Source organism: Nothoprocta perdicaria, unplaced genomic scaffold, assembly GCF_003342845.1.
Source record: "Nothoprocta perdicaria isolate Ctin4 unplaced genomic scaffold, notPer1 scaffold_104, whole genome shotgun sequence".
In the NCBI taxonomy this organism is placed as follows: Eukaryota; Metazoa; Chordata; class Aves; order Tinamiformes; family Tinamidae; genus Nothoprocta; species Nothoprocta perdicaria.
Window position 1 is genome coordinate 509093 of NW_020454139.1, and position 22043 is coordinate 531135.

Below are 22043 nucleotides of genomic sequence, written 5' to 3' on the forward strand. Positions count from 1 at the left end.
TTTCTTTCTTGATATATCACATTAGTCTGTATTACATGTTTTCCTAGATATAACACCAGTGACAGTGAGGACATTTGACAGACTTTTTATCAAAAAATCCAAAAATTAAAATCAAATTAAGAGTCATGCAATAGGGCTTAACACTCTTTCATATATGATCTATGATCTTTATATAATATCTGATATTTATATGTAGATAGACAGTCATAACGAAATCAATTTTTTTTTTTTCCTCCTATTATTTTATTTTCTGCAGTTTCACTAATGGTATGAAAGCATCAACCTGTTCTTCTGGCCACTGCTGGAAACATATACTTATTAGCTAGCCTGACAAAGGTTGACCAGAACTTCAGAGTCTGGTAGTAGCTTCAAAAAATCCCAGACTCACCACCAGCAACAAAATGCTCGCATCTCAAACTTCCATTCAACTCCTATTTAAAACACGCAAACATAATTGAAACTAATGAAAAATTAATCTTTCAGGTCAAGAAAGACTTATTATCTATGAAAAATGAGTTAAAGAAACAGTATTACTGCTGATCTTGAAGTCCAACAAGATTAATGAATACATATGAATATGTGTAACTCGGGGCACTAGGACCTCAAACTTACATATTCTAAAAACAATCTTCTTGTTGCCTGAGAAATGAAACATACTTCCCGAATAACCACTGCACATAAATGTTGGCTTCGGAGCTCCTCAGTGGGCTCACATAAAACATTCAGCGAACACGCAAAAGAAGAAACTAGATTTTGTTTTAAATTATAGTTCTGATAAATTTAGGATACATGTGCTTGCTTCATTTCAGTGAATCAAATGCAGCAAAGAGAAAGTAGATGTCTATATTGAACTTGCATATCTTGTCAAATACATATTTCACTGTAAATCGCATGAAGATTTATGATTTTTTACTTTAAAGAAGATTTATGATTTTTTACTTTAAAAGAAAAAGTAAAAAAAAAACACATTGTAATTTGCAAACCTATATAAACTACAACAATCCTTGAATTTAAAAACAAAGATATTCTCTAATAAAACTGGAAGGGTTATAACTCTGGACAAATATGAACTGCAAGGATAATTTGTCCCTTTTTTAATGATAGATGATTAATTCCAACACAGTTAGAACACTTCTTAAAGGTTATTTCCTGTGAGAGACAGGGAAACTTCATGTAACAAAAATGATGAACATATCCTTACAGTATAAGTTGTATTAGAAGGAGAGAAATTATATTAGGTATTAAATGAAAGCATGAACATATAGCAACTGCGGAGATGGCACTTAGGGATGTATATATTTTTATATATATATATAATGTGTATATATATGTATGCACATAAATACATGTATATGCATTATATATAAATACATATATAATAAAGATTGTAACAAAATAAATTTAATAATTTCTTTTATAAAAAAAAAATTCAGTGTATGCTTTTTTACTGCTAATATGTTTAAAATCAAATGCCTTCAAAGTTTTGAAACAAGTGAAGTTTTGAATCAATAGAAAAAAAAAATTACTCAGACAACATCATTTCATATTATAAACATATACAAATTTTCATTAATCTCCATGTGAATTAAGATGTTAAATATATTATTGCTATTGTCATGTCTTTGTCTGATAATAGATATTTATTTTATTGCACAGTCTAAAAACTTTAAAGCTGATTCTTGTTTTAAGTGTGACTTTAGCTAAAAGTCATTCTTCACTAAATTTGCTGATTTGCAAATATAGTAAAATCCTAATGCAGACTGTAGAAAGAATGAGTAACTGATATGAAGAGAAAACAGAAGCAAATGATGTAGTTTTACTAATAGATTTACAAAATATATATCTATATAAAATATATTTGACTCATATCATCCAACATTGCTGTAATTACATTATTATTTAGTTTACGTAATTAGAGAACTTGTATTTATTTCAGATAATAAAAATAATATATTTACTTTAACAAGCTATTATTCACAAAATTAAATTATTTAGTTATAATATTTTTGTGTAAAACAAAAACAAAAGTTATACTATTTTTGTGTAAAACAAAAGCTGGTATATCTAAAGTATCCAGCATAGTATATATTTAAACCTATCTCTTTTTTTTTTTCAGCTTTATCCAAATTGTGATTTAAAGATATACCTAACAAATTAATTTGCTAATTAGTAAATACTTCTTCATAGGAAATTCAGCATCCTTCACTCCATTTATCTCAGTATTAGCTGCTAGTTCTATTTTCTCATTACTATTCAGATGCATAGTTGTCTTATTTAATAGTTTTTATATTACAAGTTCTTCTCAAGTCCGGAGATGATGTTCTGCCAGGCACCAAGTACTTAGCAGTCCATTGGGGCCTATTTGCTCATACATCAGTGATCAGGGTCCAGCTGCCCATGTCACAACTCCATCATCCGCCTGTTCAGAATGCCCAGAGAGGGCAAATGGATTTGTCAGTGAGTTARAAGAAATGGCACTGCACAATAATTCCAGAAATCTTGTCCAGAAAACTGTATCATTTCAGGGGATGTGGTAAGAGAGGTTAACAAGAAAACCTCAAGATACCCAAAGCAGTGCATTTAGTAACTAAATTAATATTGTTCCTGGTTTTATTGAAGGATATTGCAGACATTAACAACTTTCTGTTTGGATTAATATACCTATCTTTTGTCTCTGATGTACAAAAACTATCCTTTGCTAAACTCTGAGTTTTTAGTATTTAGTTTTATTGCTAGAACTGAAGGATAGTCTGGGAACATCCTCCAAAGGATGTTTACATCTGTAATAATACTCTATAATAAAAATACACAATTTTACTCTTCTTAAACTTAAGGTTAATATAGTATGGATATTGTTATTTAGATATTTTTGTTTTGTTTTATTTTGTTTTGTTTTGTTTAATTTAATTAATTTATTTATTTATTCTTAATAAATAAATAAAAGAATTGGCAAGATTCCTTGGGTAAACTGTAGAACTTAAATWAATAAAACAAAATGTTCACAATATGAGTTGAAAAGTCAAAACTAGCAAACTATTGTTGATTGCTCTTGTCCTGTTCTGCAAAGATAAAAGTGCGAATACACTATGTTCTTCTACAGATAAGCACTAGCCACCAAAATACCAACTTTCAAGGAAAAAAAAGTCAAACAAATTACACTGCAAGTTTGCAAAAAATTAAGTAATAATCATTTATCAACTTTTTTTTTCTTTTTCCTGGTAAATACAATGCATGCATTGCAATACCTGTATATGCAAACTGCACAAGATCCCACAGTGCATTGGGATCTATGCCTTCCATTTTGATCTCCTCTTGCTTGGCTTCACAAACATCACTTGTAAACATGGCAGCAAAGTAGTCAGAGACAGAACTGAGAACAAGTCTGCAAAAAGTGTAGAAACTGGTGTCATTGAAATTGCTATATATATTAGATATTTCATTCCTTCCTCCTTCCCTCCCCCGCCCCACCAAAGTACCCGGTAAACTTAAAATATATATTTTATTGTAATTGAAAATTAGGAGTAATATATTATTAATGTATTTAGACATCAAAATAAAGCATGACATTTAATTCTAATTTGATTCTTTTTCCTGAGATACAAACCAAGTGGCAAATTATCATATGCATAGGGACACACTATAGGCATATATACAGACATAGAAAATAGCTTCCAGTCTTTGGTATAACTTTTCTGTAATGTAGATATTCCTAATGTTAACAAGATCAAACATCTTTTGCCTATTACCTATTTGCAGGTACCATACCCCACAAACACTTTTAACTTAAGAGGACAAAGTCTGACAACCTTTATTAGAAGCATGTAACTTTACAACATCATTTCATTTTTAGTGAAACTGTTAATATATTAGTGTACTCTTCAATAAATAAAAATCATTTTAATCTAAAGTTGTTACTTTTTTGGTAGGAAACATTTCCACAGGAAAGTCATTTCCAAGTAATTATAAAATATACTAGTCTTGTTTTGGAACCTAGTCTGTATAAATCAAATCCATACTAGTTATCATTTTGTGAAGCTCACATACTCTTTGAAATACCATTTACAGTAGTAGTATGACTTTGTTATGAGTGAGTATTCATATACGATTCTAAGCTTGATCCCTATTCATATATGAGGCCAATAGTACACCAAATACTTCCAGGAAATATTTTCATATCTCCAGCATTTTTTTTTAATAGTATATGTAAGTGCATTGATGGTACACTCTCAGATGGAGATTCATTCCTTTGCATATAGTCAAGTCTTTTGTCTAAGGAAAAATATATTCCTGAAAAGCAAAACATTACCACTTTTCAACCAATTTGGTAATTGATTGCTTGTGCTCTCCTCATTCAAGTCATAATGCAAAATATGACAGTTTGAATTAGCTTCCTAATTTTAAAGTGCTTTGAGCTATTTGAGTGCTTTGAGGGGATATTTTACCCTCCACATAGGGCAGATGGAGAACACATATGATCATTACTCTGGCTCAAGTGTTGGGTAATGCCTAATTAATTTGTGATAGCTTAATCACTTCTGATGGTTTGATCAATTGTATTAATCATGAACTTTAGAAATAAGGATACTCAATCCCTAAGGAGCTTGTATTCATATTGAAGTCATTAATAAACACAGACACTATACAAGAGATGCAGTACACTTTGCTGCTAGCTTCAGAGTCTCCTAACTGGGGAACATTTATTTATTTATCTCAACTAAGTTTCATGGTACGTATTCATTAAACCAAGACAACCATTTTGTTTTGGATAGCTCCAAAACTACTTATAAGTAGCTACTGCCTTTCTTTATAAACTTTTCTTGTCCATTTATCATCAAAGAATGTGATGCATTTTTTTATAACTTGCTTTATTAAAAAAAAATACAAACTTCCCATCAGTTTTTCACCAGTTATTGCTTCTGATTCATTAATCATCCTGTAAATTCCTGTCCTGTAAATTCAGTCACGTCTCATTAAAAGCAAAGAAAAACCTTGTGCTGCATGAGATAACAACAGACAAATTAATAAAGAGAATTTTTAATACAAAAAATAATGATCTTTTTATTTTAACTGTAAATCCTCTATTTGTAATTTCTATCATTTAGGACTATACGTTATTTTTTATATGATTTTTATAGATATTCTCACCTCAAAGAAAACAAATTAGAGGCATGACAGACAGAAAATATAGAACGGAGGGTTATATCTCTTTTCATTACCTACTACAAAAAATGCACTAACGAGGATGAGTCTACATCAATATCTCTGTCTGTGTGAGGAGTGACTATGTGAAGTGAATCTTATGATTTTCCTCCCTTTGTCTCATGTTACAAAGCTCTCTCAGGGAATATGAATTGGATTATTCTTGGATGAAACTACAGAGGAAGACAGACCAAGAAGCTGTAATGGACTGCAGGTGTAAATGAGCATGACTCAGTGTATGGGATCTGACAAGAAAGAGTTCAAAGTGAAAACCTCTAAAAAATAAAAAGTACAAATGTCAGGTCATCAGCAGTACCTGCTTCACTTCCACGTCTATCTTATTGGTTTGCCATGCTTGTGAAAGAAGACATATCTTAAATGAGCAGGAAGGGTCTGTGAAGTAGTAGTTCACTCAAAAAAAAAAAAAAAAAAAAAAAAAAAACAAGATTTTGAAAAGAGTGATGAGGAAAGTAGGTTTTTATTTTTTTTTTTTAAGCTCCATATGTTATTCACTATTTAATATAAATAATAGAATAACTATTTCATCAGCTGAATATAACCAGAAAGTTAATTGATTTCAAGACATAAATCTTTTTCTTGGGATGTGCTTTGCAGGCTAAATTGCAGTGAAAGGAACCTGCTAATTACACTTAATTCTGAAAGGTGGCACTTTTTTTAAATCTTTCTTGTGCTTCAAGAATATCCAGTGCTGACATAGAAAATGAAAAATGAGAAATAAAAGGGCTCAATTAATTTGAAATGATCTGCTGGTTTCTGTATCTCAGAAGGCTCCAAACAGCTCTAAATTTTGTCTCAAAGTCATTTGACCTATAAATCAAGAGAGGTCATTTGTCTCAGGATGTCATTTTCTTTTTTTCAATCAGTGGTCTGACAATGAGAATACTTAATAAACTCCTCCAACTTTAAGAATCATAGAATCTTTTCAGATTGCTTCATAAGTAACTCAGGTTACAAACTTGACCATCACATCACCAGAGACAGAGAAGACTATAAAGCTTTGGAAAAATTGTATCTGGAGGACATGGGCAGCTAACAGGAAAATTGATCTAGTAYACAAATTATTTTCTACTCAGTACCAAAAATCCTTGCAAAAAGATATGTATGGATTTTTTTTTGAGAGAGAGATCAAATATTGTCCACCACCTTTAAATTATCATCAGAAGTCTGATCATATTTTTTTGGGATAACTACTTTCATGTTGTCTTTAATTCAGAATTAGATGTGCTTTGTCTTTTGTTTGCTCAGTCCTTCTTAGGCAGAGTATAACCATTGTTATAATGGAAAATACTGTAGTTTTCAACTCTACTTTAGTAATAGAGTATAAAATCCAATTTCTCTTATGAATCATTAAAAGCTAACTTAAAGGATTTGCTGTAAAATTTCTTTTTACCTTGAGAAAGTTTTCTTGTCAAAACCTCCATTCTATGTCATCAATGGTAATTTGTTTCCTCTGCAACATTTTAATTAACTTTTTTTCTGCCTTCATATGCTAATTATGCTCTTTCTAGACTCTATTTCATTTTGCTTAAGTTCAATGACATTAAATGAGTAGCATCCGTTCTCTGCAGCAAGTAGTGTATCAGCCTTATACCTTCACCTATCATCTATTCAGAATGTCAAACTAGCAGGTATAATTCTTTGCCTTCTATTTTTCTTTCCTTGCAGACAGGAAATTCTGAAAATATAGTTTGAGTTTGTTGTTGTTACATATGCCTCAGTCTCCTGAAGTTGTACGCATATAAAGAAAACCAGGAGTACTTCATAAATTTATGGGCATAAATCCTTGCCCATAAAAAATCTGGTAAGCCCTCTTACCATGTTGAGTGCCTTGACTCTAGGAGGAGAACAAAAATATCCTATGGGCCGCTTACACCTTAAGTGCTTTTCCTTTTGTATCAGGAGAGAATGTTCAAGGCTTTTTCTTCCTTCTCCTGTCTGGTTAATGCTGCTGCTTTTCATTCCATTAACTAACCTGATCATTAGTAGKTTTTTTTTTCAGGGATTTCCGCAGAGAAAACAGTAACAATTAGACTAAAACTGTGGAGTTCTTATCTATTTGGGGTTGACATTTTGTCTATCCTCTTCTCAAAACCTGGAGGAAAAATGTTACTCAATCTTAATGAAATAAAAATCCATACATTATTACATTACATTACATTACATTACAAATCCATACATTATTATTAGGGAGATGCAACATCTGGCTTGGAAGTCCTTGTTATACAATTCACCAATGATTGCTGAAGTGCTTATACTGAATATCTTTCAAGGGAAGGATATCGAAAGCCACCTTTACTAAAAGAATACTGGAACCTATTAAAATGGTTTGTGTGTTTTGTTTGCTCTTGCCTGTGAAATATACGTAAAACAAAACCTTGTCTATTGTGTCCATCCAGACAGCTTTTTTTTCAAGGTCCTTTTTTGAATCTGAATTTGAATTTCAATTTTCCATTTTGAATCTGAGTTTTCACCATTTCTCAAACTTGGTTGCCAAGAAACTGTAAACTTTCTACTTTATTTTTACTTATTCTTTAAAGTACAAATTGTTGACTTTTACAGAACCAATTTGTCAAAATGAAGAAATGCATAAAATAAGGTAATAAAAAGATTGCTTGAAAAATATGCAGTAAAAAATCTAAATATTGCACAAATAAGCACACACACACACATATACACATGCTTTGTATGAAGGTATATTTATATATATGTATATATGCACATATATGCATATATATAACTTTTTATAAGTGAAATCTGTTCCTGTGAAGGAAATAATCTTAACTGTCAAATAATTTCACCACCTGTAAGTCATTACTGAAGTTATAATATTTATGTAAATCTGTATTTATGCAAATTACTTTTTCAGTTTTTATTTTATTTACATCTCATGATGCACTTGTTTAACTAATGATCTTTATTTCTCCAGCAGCTGTTACTTCTTAGAATGCATCCAGTTTACCAGTTATGTTCATTATGGATTTTTTCAATGTTCATAATAAGAACTAAAATGCTTTTTTTTCCAGCTTAATAACTTCCTTTCAATGTTCTCAGCATACAAAGATGATTTTACATGGCCGTCTACTGAGGGATCTATGAAATTCTCTATAGCCCAAGTCACTATTCAAGCAAAAGAGGTATTTCAAATGATTCAGATTTCTCTCAGTCTCATATATAAAGGGCTCTGCTACCATTCTGAGGGACCTGSACAGGCTGGAGAGTTAGGCAGAGAGGAATCTCTTGAGCTTCAACAAGGACAAGTACCGAGTCCTGCACCCGGGGAGGAATAATATTCTGTATTATTATAATATTCTGTGAATATTATTATAATATTCTGTGAATATTCTGTGATTCTGTAATAACCCCAGGCACCAGGACACAATAGGGGTTGACCTGCTGGAGAGCAGCTTCACAGAGAAGGACCTGGGAGTCCTGGTTGACACCAAGTTAACCATGAGCCAGCAGTGCCCTCGTGGTAAGAAGGTCAATGGGATCCTGGCCTGCATCAAGAGGAGCGTTGCCAGCGGGTGGAGGGGATGCTGTCCTTCTCCTCAGCTCTGGTGAGGCCGCACCTGGAGTACTGTGTGCAGTTCTGGGCTCCCCAGTATAAGAGGGACGTGGAGCTTCTCAAGAGGGTCCAGTGGGGACTAACTAAGATGATTAAGGGACTGGAACATCTCTTGTATGAGGAGAGGTTGAGTGAGCTGGGCCTGTTTTCTCTGGAGAAGAGAAGGCTGAGAGGGGATGTGATTAACATGTATAAGTTCATGAAGGGTGAATGTAGGGAGAAAGGGGCCAAGCTCTTCTCAGTGGCGGACAGTGAGAGGACAAGGGGTAACGGGTGTAAGTTGAAACACAGGAGGTTCCATCTCCAGGTGAGGAGGAACTTCTTTACTGTGAGGGAGACAGAGCCCTGGAACAGGCTGCCCAGGGAGGTTGTGGAGTCTCCTTCTCTGGAGGTCTTCAAAACCTGCCTGGATGCTACCCTGTGCCCCGTGCTCTGGGTGTCCCTGCAGGAGCAGGGGAGTTGAACTAGATGTTTTCTTGAGGTCTCTTCCAGCCTTAACCATTCTGTGATTCTATGATAAAGTGTAAGAAGCATAACAAAAGAACCTAGCCCTCTCAAGCTATACATATATATGAAAATGTGAACCATCCTAAGTATGGTCAGAAAATACATTCAATCCAGCCATTGTAAAACAAGGCTGGTGAGCGTGGAGGGTAATTCCTACATAGCCTGCACAATCCAGTGCATTCCTTCCTACCTGCATTAGATACTATTTACTACACAAGAAACCTTGAAAGCTCCTCCATGTTAAATCAGCTTCTCTTACAAACACTGTAAGACAAAAAGTACTAATAATTATTACACACTGACAGTTAGCCAAGGGTAGAAATATGAAGATTGGTAAGTGAATTTTGAGACAGTAACGTATCCTGGGAGATCTCTCTTTCTCTCTTTCTCTCTTTCTCTCTTTCTCTCTTTCTCTCTTTCTCTCTTTCTCTCTTTCTCTCTTTCTCTCTTTCTCTCTTTCTCTCTTTCCCCTGACCATCTGGATCATTGCTGCTTAATAATTATTAAGTCAAGCTATTTTTACAGGCAGTTCTGCCTCGGACACATCACACACACAAAAACCTCTGAAACCGAACAAACAAAAAAACAAAAGAAGAAAAACAAAAAAAAAACCTTCACAAACAAATAGGGTGACAGATAGAATTCAGAAGAGAAGAGGTTAAGACTGAAAGAAGAAATCTTCCTTTCTACCTTCAGTAGAACATGGTTTGTTTTCATTTTAACCTCTCCTACAATACACATCTCTGCCCCAAAGGATAGCTGATACCAATAATCTACTCCATCTACATGATATTCAGACATTCCCCTCAKGACCATACCCTGTGAGTTTAGATTCTCTTCTTTGTTCCATCTTATTGTAATTCTTCACCCTCTCCCAGGCATTTAAGTGCAAATACAGACTCCTCCTCTATTTTTCAGCGCAAATTGAAACATAATTTTGTACTCATTACATCTCTTATATTGCCAGGCTATTTTTAGGATTGCTTCACTAATCTGATATCATTATTTTCATTACACATGCACCAAACCCACAGTGTCTGCCATAGCTTTGATTTCCCCCAGAGAGCCCAAGTGACATATGCAGCACAGCTGCCAGGCTTGATAACAAAGTGCATTGTCCGAAACACTTTGCCATGACCTTGGGTCAGTTTTAAAGATATCTGTTTTTGAAGCCTGTACTTTAAACTTCACACAGTCAGCTAGTACAGAGATGAACCAAGACTGAAAGAAGAAGGAAACAAGAATCCAGGAAAATTTTCAACWTTTGGGAATCAGCAAGACAGACAAAATGTCACAGTGATGAAGCCAAGAGCTAATGAAGATTTGTTATGATGCGAATGAAAAACAGAGCTTTATTTTATCAATATCAATTTATCAGTATTTTCCTCCAGAACAAAACAAAACAGAAATGTATTCAGATAGAGCATATATGTTTGAAGATAGAGAAAAAGCAGAAATAAATGTGATCCTTTATCTGTGGACTTAATGATTTTTTTATTCACTATGACTCCAGGGGAAAGGGAAGAAAAGCTTGCAGGGCAGGAAAAGGAGTCAATGAGTTTTAGTTCCTTTGAGCTATCAGGAGAAATATCAGAAACACAGGATTAAGTTTGAGGAAAGCAGAGAGACAGACCTATGAAATAATCAAAATAATGGGCTGTGGAAAATTTTRAAGTGCTTTTGTTAAGGATTATTATAGGAATGTTTTGGAATATTTTGTTAGAGGAGGGAGTAAAAGCCAGCAGCTGAAGGACAATAAAAGTACATTTCCCTAGGTAGTGAGGCAGTGAATACTTATCTAGCAGATGCCCACAGAAACATATATATAAACACAGATGTATATACACCATGGTTATATCAACATCTATATCCATGTATATGTAGTGTATATAATATATCATATATCAATACGGATAGCACCAGCAGCCTCATCTTTCTCTCTTCTCCGGCTGATCAGGAGGAAGGTCTATTTGTGGGACATACACATCTACATATGTGCAATGYAGATCCCTGCAGCAGTTGAGCTGAGACATTCAATCCTCCCAATATTTGGCCCTGGAAGCTTTCTTTTTTTGAGGTGCCTCAAATACCATTTGCTTTATTTTAGAATGCTTTTGTGTAAAGAGAGTTCAATAGTATGTTGCTATTAATTTATGTCCACAGCTTATTTCTCCTTAGAATTCAGTTTGGTTAAATGCTTATGCATGATCTTCAAACCTATTTTTTGGTTGTGGGCTATGAGGTCTTTCTGACCAACATCACTTTGGTGTGACTTCCTCTGGCATGTTGTCTGTTGCCTGCAAGACTGTCACCATCCCCAAACCTGACTAATTCTGGGCTTTCATTTTATACCATATAGCATTTTTTTTTTTTTCCTAAACCTATTCAGTTTAGAGAAATGACTCAGCTGCCCAAACACAGGTGTCAAGAGCCAGTTTCATATCTCTCAGGGTGCCTGTTTCAGCAGCTTTATTAAAGCCTTCACCTTTCTGTACCAGCATGTGAAAAAAAAAAAAGCATTCCCTGAGTCATCTCAGGGTTGCCAAAGCAGCTTTAGCTAAATACCTCCCTATATTAACTTAGCTTAACATTGCTCTTCACTGCCTTTCTAAGACATGTTATCCCTGTTTCTTTCAGCCTTCAAAGCCTACTTTACTTACTGCTTTTGCTTCACYCTATAAAGTAATAGCATTAGAACACATTCTGCATTCTGCATTTTGATACTAATCAACACATTTTATTCTGTGAAAATAACTCAGAAGCTCCTTTTTTCAGCACATTCTCTTAATTTTATCCTTGAACAGTCAGCACACACTTCTAGGAAAAAGTATGCCTGTCCAGTAACTTCACTTTGCTGCAGTTCAAAACTCTGTTTTCTTTCCTAGGATACATATTATCCTTTCCTGGCATGTACTGTATGGCAAACTCAGTGTTATTTATTCAAAGTTATTAAAAATAGCATTGCTATTTGCCATCTATGTAACATTGTCTGCATGATGAGATTAATTCAGAAGCTTAACTCAAGATCTTTGGAGTCTAGATCTTAGGCTACAGAAAAAAGGCTACTTAGGCTACAGAAAAACTGAATTTTAGTTCAGTTTAATTTATTTAAGTATGTAGGATAAAAAAATGAAAAGTTTACCTTTTATCCAAATGCTGTGGAAAATTTTTAGCAACCATAGTAAAACTTTTCTAAGTTTTATAAAATTTGCTCTTATTCCTTCTGTGCTACCTTTTCATCCACAATATCTGTTACAAATTTGAACATCAGGAAGAACTCAAGTGCCTATAATTCTTTGATGTTAGTCAAAAACAGAAAACAAATTAAAAAAGATTTCTAAAAAATTTAAACAAACTGGGCTAAACTTAACAGTACAAAAGAAATCTAGATTTCTTTTTTTTTTTTGTCTTATTCAAAAACTTGAGTTGTTACTGTTTAACCAAGTGTACTAAAAACCAGAATTTCAATTTCAATCTCAGGATATAATTTCCTCCTAAAATTTTTAGAAGTTTTTTTTTCTTCATATTAAACCTCTGTTTAATAGGAGGTTTTGTTTTAAATAAATAATTAGACATTAATAATTAAACATATGTTTAACGCACGTTTTCTTCTAATATTGAGTTGCTGTATACACTCTTCTTAGCCAAATTCTAACTTATGCCTTAAATCTTAAGATTAGGAGTTTAAAGTTGGCCATAATACTTACACAATCATCAGTGAAGATTTTCAATGCAAATCCTGTGGGTCTGTCTATCCTTCATATTGATTTTGCTTGATTTTTAATTTTTCTCCAGTATTTTTGAGGCTTATTCAGCAGCTATAAAGTATAGCATTTTAAGCAGAGGATTTAGAAACTGCATTCAATACCTCTTTTACCTCAAAAATAATTAGTGCTTTGACTATGTCACTGCAGTTTGAAATAACATTTAGTTCTTACTGCTTTTGTCCTTCAAATGTATTGCTCTTTCTATATTCTACTACATCTACTAGCTGCAATCTAATTGCATCTCAATACAATTGCATTTGACTGGCATWACATGAAGGAACTCTCCCTCTCTCCTTTTTCTCAGTGCAGTGCTTATATTCTAAATGAGAGACACAATAAATGAGAGTACCATATATAATATACATCATCCAAATGAACAAACTACAAAGTCAATGTTATTAATTATATTTTAAAATGAGGAGAGACTGTTAATAGGGCAAGAAAATAACTGAAGAGAATGGAAATTGCCCACAGTAGAGAGAGGTTATTATTTTAGCATTTTTCTCTCTTTATGGTACATTGCAATTTTTTTCTACTTCTGTTTTTTATCTCTGCATGTTACAATAATTATTTATCTAGTTTAATAAAAATTGAGTTTTGATCTTCTTTTTTAACCTTTATTTAAGTGTTAACTACTTTACTCGTCTGAAGTGCCTGTTAGACAGGTGTTCCTCCTTTCTCAGGATCCTTCTGCTTACTTATTGATGATTATATTACTTGGATGGTTTGTACTTCCTCTTTCTGTTGCTACAATTGAAAGATTATATTGCTGACCTGGAGGATTAGACTAAACAGCCACTRTGTTCAAGAGCCAACAAAAGGCTTAAGCACATTATAATTTTAAAGCTGTTTGAGTCACCAGTCACAGTGAAAAACATCTTTAATAAGATTGAGAGTTTGGCATGCTGCCTCCAAACGGGAAAGTAGAGCTCCCTGGTTATGTTTTATGACCTGCCTTCTAATCTGATGTTTTCCTCCTTTTTGAGAGGAAGTACAAATGTAAATAAAATAACAACAACAATCACCTTGGAAGCATTCAGGCTTTGGCCAGAGCTTACTTGGCAAGCTTTCTATAAAAGTATCAGGTATTGGAGTTTTTATAGCATGATAATATCTTCTTCTACAGAGAGAGAAAAAAAAAGTCATTTAAAAAATCATCTAATGGACATAATCAAGACAGGTTATTGGACAAGAAGCAAGAAAGGGCAAATATTTTCAGCAATGAACCTCAAGTGAAAAAGAGATTATAAGTGGCAGAAAATCTACTTGTTGTATCTTTCAAGTGTCATTTGATTCAGTATACTTGCATTTTTTAACTGAACTTTTATTTTGAAAAAGTATAAATATTGATGTTATGTAATATTGCATACAATATTTTTCTTTGTCTATTCTTATATTACTGTTTTATTTAGATTTTTTTCTAACTCGGGGAAAAATAAAAATATTCTCATACTTTCTATTGTTAAAATCACCAATTTTAACTAAAATTATAGCAATTTTTAGAATAAATGTAGTAAGCTTTGAACTGCTTTATTGAAAGTTCTTTTAATTGTATTATACTGTAGTGTGTAAAGACTGTATTTGCTTAAATTATTCTACTAAAAAGTAGAGAAAATATGCAAAAATCCATGCTTTTAATTAAAAACTGTGGATGTTTTTCTTTTTATTAATTGTATTTTTATTAATCTGCAGCACAATCAGTACTTTTGTACTTATATACATATATATATTTGCATATATATATATGTAGAGGTTGGCAAGTGTCCTTCTCTAGAGATCGTCCAAATCCGTCTGTTTGCCCGGTGCTCTAGGTCCCTGCTTGAGCAGAGGGATTGGACTAGATGATCTCTAGAGGTGCCCTTCAAACTCAGCCATTCTTTAATTCCGAGATACATTGTTTTAAATTGACCAAAAAAATTGTTTTTTTGTTGATATGGGTTCTGTTCATTTGGGATAAAATTTATTGACTATATAAATTCTACCTCTCATACACCTGCTCATAAAAAAAAAAAAAAAAAAAAAGAAAAAAGGAAGACTTGTGGTGGAAGGGCAAACCTGATGGCAAACCTGTCTGCAGTGACCACAAGATGACAAAATTTCAGATGAAAAGAGTTAGTAAAATTAACATTAAATAAAAACCCCGCATGTTAGAAATGACTGAGGTAAAATCACAGAATCACAGAATATTCAAGGTTGGAAGGGACCTCTAGAGATCATCTAGTCCAACCTTCCTGCTCAGGCAGGCACATCTACAGCATGTGGCACAGGGTGGCATACAGGCGGGTTTTGAAGACCTCCAGAGAGGGAGACTCCACAACCTCCCTGGGCAGCCTGTTCCACTGCTCTGTCACCCTCACAGTAAAGAAGTTCCTCCTCACCTGGAGATGGAACTTCCTATGTTTCAGCTTACGCCCATTTCCCATTGTCCTATCACTGACCACCAATGAGAAGAGCTCATCAGGCCCCTTCCTCCCTGCATTCTCCCTTCCTGAACTTATACATATTAATCAGATCCCCTCTCAGCCTTCTCTTCTCCAGAGAAAACAGGCCCAGCTCACTCAGTCTCTCTTCATACGAGAGATGTTCCAGTCCCTTAATCATCTTAGTTAGTCCCCACTGGACCCTCTAGAAGCTCCACGTCCCTCTTATTCTGGGGAGCCCAGAACTGCACACAGTACTCCAGGTGCGGCCTCATCAGAGCTGAGGAGAGGGGCAGAATCACCTCCCTCGACCTGCTGGCAACACTCCTCCTGATGCAGGCCAGGATCCCATTGGCCTTCTTGGCCACGAGGACATACTGCTGGCTCATGGTTAACTTGGTGTCAACCAGGACTCCCAGGTCCCTCTCCGTGGAGCTGCTTTCCAGCAGATCGACCCCTGTACAGATTGTCCTGGTGCCTGGGGTTATTCCTCCCCAGGTGCAGGACCCTGCACTTGTCCTTATTGAACTTCATTAGGTTCTTCTCTGGCCAACTCACCAGCCTGTCCAGATCCCTCTGGATGGCAGCACAGCCCTCCAGAGTGTCGGCCACTCCACATCAGCTGCAAACTTGCTCACATGCCTTGTCCAGGTCATTGATGAACAAATTGAACAGCACGGGGCCCAGTACTGACCCCTGGGGGACACAAGTTGCCACAGGGCTCCAACTGGACTCAGCCCCATTTATCACTACCCTCTGAGCTCTACCATCCAGCCAGCCCTTGATCCACCTCACCGTGCACTCGTCTAGTCCGCTCTCTTGGAGCTTCCATATCAGGATGGGAGACGGTGTCAAAAGCCTTGCTTAAGTCAAGGTAGACAACATCCATGGCTCTCCTCTCATCCAGCCAGCCTGTCATCCCATCATAGAAGGCTATGAGGTTCGTCAGACATGACTTCCCCTTGGTGAATCCATGCTGACTGCTCCTCAGCAGCTTCTTCTCCTTCATATGCCTGGAGATTCTCTCYAGGATGAACTGCTCCATCACCTTTCCAGGGACGGAAGTGAGGCTGACCGGCCTGTAATTGCCCAGCTCCTCCCTCTTGCCCTTTTTGAAGATGAGAGTGATGTTGGCTCTCTTCCAGTCCTYGGGCACCTCCCCTGCTCTCCAGGACCTCTCAAAGATGATGGAGAGAGGCTGAGCAATAACCTCGGTCAATTCCCTCAGCACTCTTCGGTGCATCCCATCTGGGCCCATAGATTTTTGAGTGGCCAGTTTGCCTAAGTGATCCCTAATCCAATCCTTCTCAGCCCGTGGAAGGTCCTCCTTTAGCCCATTTATATCTCTTCCACTTGAGCCCTGCAGTTCATGGYGGGTCGCCTTAGCAGTAAAGACAGAGGCAAAGAAGGCATTTAGTAACTCTGCCTTCTCAGCGTCCTCCGTCACCAAGGCCCCTTCCCCATTCAGAAGTGCACTAACATTTTCCCTCGTCTTCCTCTTGCTGTTGGCATACTTATAGAAACCCTTCCTGTTGTCCCTGACATGCCTCGCCAACTCTAATTCCACCCGGGCTTTAGCCTTTCTCATTTCGCATCTGCATTCTCTGACGATGCGCCTGTGTTCCTCCCACGTGGCCTGTCCCTTCTTCCACAAGCTGTACACTCTTTTTTTTCTCATTCACTTTGCCTAGCAAATGCAAAAATGGAAGTACACAGGTAGATGTAGCTATGGACTATCTAGCAGAAATGCAGGGAATTTGCTCAAACATATAGAGACTAAAATAGGAAAACCAAGGCTCAGATGCAAATGAATATAGAAAGAAATGTATAAAGAGGATTCTAAACTTGTATCGTCAGCTAAAAGAAGACTTAGGAAATCTTTTGTCCAGCAGTCGGTGAGGCAGGGACCTAGTGACAAAGGCAAAGTGACTGAAGTTCTTCTATGTCTCAGCCATTTTTTAGCAAGGTCTACTTTTACGTCTGTCAGGGCCCAGTGCCTGAGAGGAGAATGATCTGATGATAGTCTAAAGATTGGTCAGCCTGACTTAAGACTCCAAAAACGTGATGGAGCAAATCTGTCCAAAAGCCTGGTAATTGAGAACTGTGAGGCTGAATGAAAATTGGAATAGCTTGCCAAAAGAAGTTGTGGAACCTCCCAGCATACAGATATTTAAAACCTATGTACGGATATTTAAAGCCTGAACACCTGATCTAGCCTTGGAATTGAAGCTATTTTGTAATTGGTTTTGCTTTGGACAGAGCCTCCAGAAGGCCTCTTTCAACCAAAGTAGTGTTGTAAAATTAAACAAGATTAAACCAGAAGCTTTTCTTTTCCTGCTACCTAGTCCCATTTGTCTAACACAGCAAACAGTGTAAACAAACAAACATCATTCACTGCATTTTGTCTTGTCAGACGAAATTTCAGTCTTTTTAAAACAGTCTTTTCAATTCTATATCATTCAATAGTTTTTTTGCCAATTCTTTGAGATTTGATCCTTTGACTGTAGATCACAAAGAAGTAAAATATCAAATGGAAAGATGTCTGGAGGTTTATTACAAAATCTAAATAAGATTTTGGCTATTATTTCATGGTCAATCTTCTCCTTATTATGGTATTTTCCAGCTCCAGAATGATTTAGATATGCTGTAGAATTGAAATGACAAATGTGAAATTAAATTTACTACTGGCAGGCTGTAATACAAATATGAGCAGCTGTCTTGAAAATTGCAGGGAGCAAGAACTAAGCTAATAAAAGACATTTTTCTCTTTTCCTCCAAACTGTGCAGTCTACCAAAATATTTATACCAGGAAAAATGCAGTGGTTTATTTCAAATAATCCAAATTAAATAGGACAAACAACATAAAATGTACAATATTTGTATGAATTCAATATGTGTTTTTTCAGTTCAGCCTGAGGATGTAAATTCAGGCTTTGCAATGACATTTTTTTTCACCTCATTTGTATCTGAGGACAAAAAACTGGGGCACAGGTGTAGAGTGAGTTGTTAAATTGGTGGATAGAAAATATTTTTCTTTATAAAATAAAGAAAAAAATAAAATATTAGGGAATTTTCTGTCTCTAAGAATCAGAGTTTTGTCTAGGCAAAGAAGGAAGAGTGTGAGTGGAACTCTTAGAAGATAGGAGAGTAGGAATAGACTAAAAAAAAGGCCCAAGGAAGAATTTTCCATATATTTATTGTCATTACCAACCTAAAACTAAGTAGACTTTATGCTTCTGACTCATGTTTTGCAAAACAATCCAGGTCTATCTTGATGTCCTTTCTTGTTGAGGTTTTTTCTCATTTACTGTGATTATTAGGATTATTTAAGTAGTTTGATGATGTTTCTTTGCCTATTTTTACTTCTTCATATTTTAACAATTGCTTTGACTTCTCAGTCTTGCATATTCCATTAATCTTTTTCTTATTATGAGAGCTGGAATATCTAATATGCAACCCTTCTATACAACAGCAAAAGGAGTCATCTCTGTGCCTATCTTTACTTGGGGACAGGAAGAACTTTGTGAGGTAAAAGCTGCAAAGATGATCTTATAGTACTCCTCTACACTAGAAAGCTGAGTAATGAATACGGAAATACACTGGCTGTATTTAGGCTTTCCTTCTCCTTGTGAAGCTGCTGGAGAGAGTCCAGCGCAGGGGTACAAAGATGATCAGGGGCCTGGAACAGATGTTTGCCCTATGAGCAAAGACTGAGAGAGCTGGGTTTGTTTAACCTGAAGAAGAGCAGGCTGAGGGGGGGATCTGATATATAAATACCTCAAGGGAGGGGAGTGAGAAGGATAGGGTGGCCTCTTTTCAGTGGTGGCCAATGACAGGACTAGAGGAAGTGGCCACAAACTGAAGCATTGGACGTTCCACAGGAACTTAAGAAAAAAATTCTTAACAGTGAGGGTGACAGAGCCCTGGAACAGGCTGCCCAGAGAGGTTGTGGAGTCTCCTTTTTTGGAGATCTTTAAAACCCGCTTGGATGCATCCCTGTGCCACGTGCTGTAGGTGACCCTGCCTGAGCAGAGGGGTTGGACTAGATGACCTCTGAGGTCCCTTCCAACCTTAAGCAGTCTATGATTCTATGATTCTGGGACAAATGCAGGCTTTTCCTGGATACAGTGCCTCAGCAAAGAAGCAGGACTCTACAGAGAACAAGCCATTCTCTTATAGTTCTAATGCACAGAGGCTTATTCTCTAACCTGGGACTCAAACTCACTCTGTGTAGAGCAGACACTCTAGGATTGGATTTTCACTTACATCCATTAAGTCAAAGACTGCAATTAAGGTCAAGATCTCAATAAAAAATCAGTATATTGAACTCTAATCAAAATGTTTCTATGCATCTCTGYATACTCACTGTTTTAATACTACATCACCTCATAGAATTTTACAAATGTGAAGGCCATTATATATTTTCAGAGTCACTATTACCTTTAAAAGTAATTAAAATATTTTTCAKTTCATTCCAAATAATCATTCATGGGAAGTAAGTGTTCAGTATTAATTTGCTCTAAGTGTATTTTGGTTTGAGAGACTTGTAGGAGAGATTCTTCAGCATGACATAATCATCAGATAAAAATTATGCTGTGCTCACTGTAGCTGTACAGCATCCTATTTTAGAAAAAACAATTCATTCATAGATGAACAGCATTAAAGCAGGGAAAATAACTTGCACACAGACAGTGGAAAGTTTATTAGTTGAATGCTACCTAAATTACTAAAATCTGTCTGTGATAAATCCAAAAAAATACTTTAAAGACCCTTCCTTAAAAAGATGCAGCCTTTGTGGCTTACATCAAGTGCAAAGTAGGCATAAGGGACCAGAGAAAGTAAAGTTTAAGAAATAAGCAGATGCAAGACCTCATTGATTGTCACAGTTTCAATACCATATGTTTATGTCCTACCTATGTGCGGGTATCTTGCGATCTCCTGCAATCAGGATAACGTCACAGAGCTGCTGTTGCTTCAGGTAGCTCTCCATCTTCCTGAAGGTCTGCTCAGCGTGGTGGACAGCCTGGTAGAACTCCTCAGAGCTACTCGAATCCATATCACAGGGAGGTGATAAGGCTGCTGACAGTCTGCAAACCACAAAAGAAATGCTGTGTTGATACCATGTGACACCTTTTCACATTTTTGAGCACTTTAGAGCAAAATTATTTTACAGTACAGTATTTTACAGAATTAAACAAACTATTCAGTTACTTCTATAACTGTTCCATCATATGCACAAACAAAATAATAATGGAAAAGCAATCTTTTCTTTCTAGTGTTTCTAAGACTGCTTACTCTAGTTCACTTCAAAATCCACATTAATTTTGTACCACTTGAGAACAAAAAAAAMCCAAAACTAATCAACCTAAATGATAATGAACTGGGAAAATTTCTGCAATATTACGGACTTGCATTTTAATCAAAAACTAAATAATGCAAAAAGAYTTTAGTCTCCTATGATACCTGCAATTTAAAAATCATAAAAAAATAGAATGGTAGGAAAATATTTTTTCTCTAATTATGCACTCATATTTCTTAGTTCAAACTTGTTTGGTACAACACTTTTGGTTCAAAAACTTTACTGAAATAAGAAACTACAGCAACTAGCTCTCAAGAAAACTATGTGCTTCCAAATAATCTATGACAAAGACAATACTCTGTTCTTTTACAAATATGTAATGRGATCGTTTCAAATGAAAGAGTTATTTTTTTGCCTATCTTTTGGTGCTGAAAATGAAGCATTTCATACATTGTCAAGCTATCATTTCCCTCAAGAGATATACAAAATATCTTATTGAACCAATAGAAGATCATCAGAGTATCAGAGGACATATTTTAAGGCCAGCATGAAGAATGGCCTTATCAGCTAATTCAAATCAGTATATATATATTCTAATATTAAAATTAGAAATATTAAAGAGAGCAGAAGAAAATTCAGTAATTAACAATAAATAAATAAAGCACTTATTTCATTAGATATTCTTTTAAATCATTTGGAATCATATTCCCTATTCAGTGGAAACTATAATGATATTAAWAGATCTGTAAAATAATGTAATGTGCATTTTTGGTGCTGGAAACTTTTGAAAATGACATAAATATAATTAAAAATGAGCTATTAAAATTAAATACTCAAAAATTAAAATACTTGTCTACTTAAAAGGAAGTATTTGCTACAGCCATTTGGGTTAGTTTTGTCCAATGTTGTTGCAAGGACTCTGCTACAATCATTGGAGGAGAGTCACTGGGGAAAGGAGGAAAGGCTGGCCCATCTCTCTGCCACAKCCAATCCTAGCTTTCTTAGAGCTCCTTTGAAGTGGTAACCTGCCAGTGAATGCCAAGTTGGAAGCCTGCATAACTGAGGACGACCCACGGATATTTTTTAAAAGGAAACTCATTCTTGCAAATTAATATCTGTATATAGCATAGTAGGGATTAAGGAGGGGAGAGGGTAAAAAAAGAAATCTATTTTAAATTATCAAATATTGCAATTTTTATGATAATAATGTTACAATATATTAGTCTGGACTATTTATACTGGGTAAAAACTATAGCAAATTGCGT

The 22043-nt window shown here is 35.4% G+C and overlaps 1 protein-coding gene across 1 annotated transcript in view; it reads right to left on the reverse strand.

Moving 5' to 3' along the window:
- KLHL1 (kelch like family member 1) overlaps window positions 1-20550 on the reverse strand; it is a 139866-nt gene extending 119316 nt beyond the window's left edge. Inside the window, exons 1-2 of the mRNA XM_026044098.1 lie at window positions 20393-20550; window positions 3246-3382 (exon numbers count right to left, since the gene is read on the reverse strand). Coding sequence (XP_025899883.1) covers window positions 3246-3382; window positions 20393-20535 — 280 coding nt within the window. The 5' untranslated portion in view covers window positions 20536-20550. The remainder of the gene's footprint in view (window positions 1-3245; window positions 3383-20392) is intronic.
- Between the last annotated feature and the right edge of the window lie 1493 nt (window positions 20551-22043).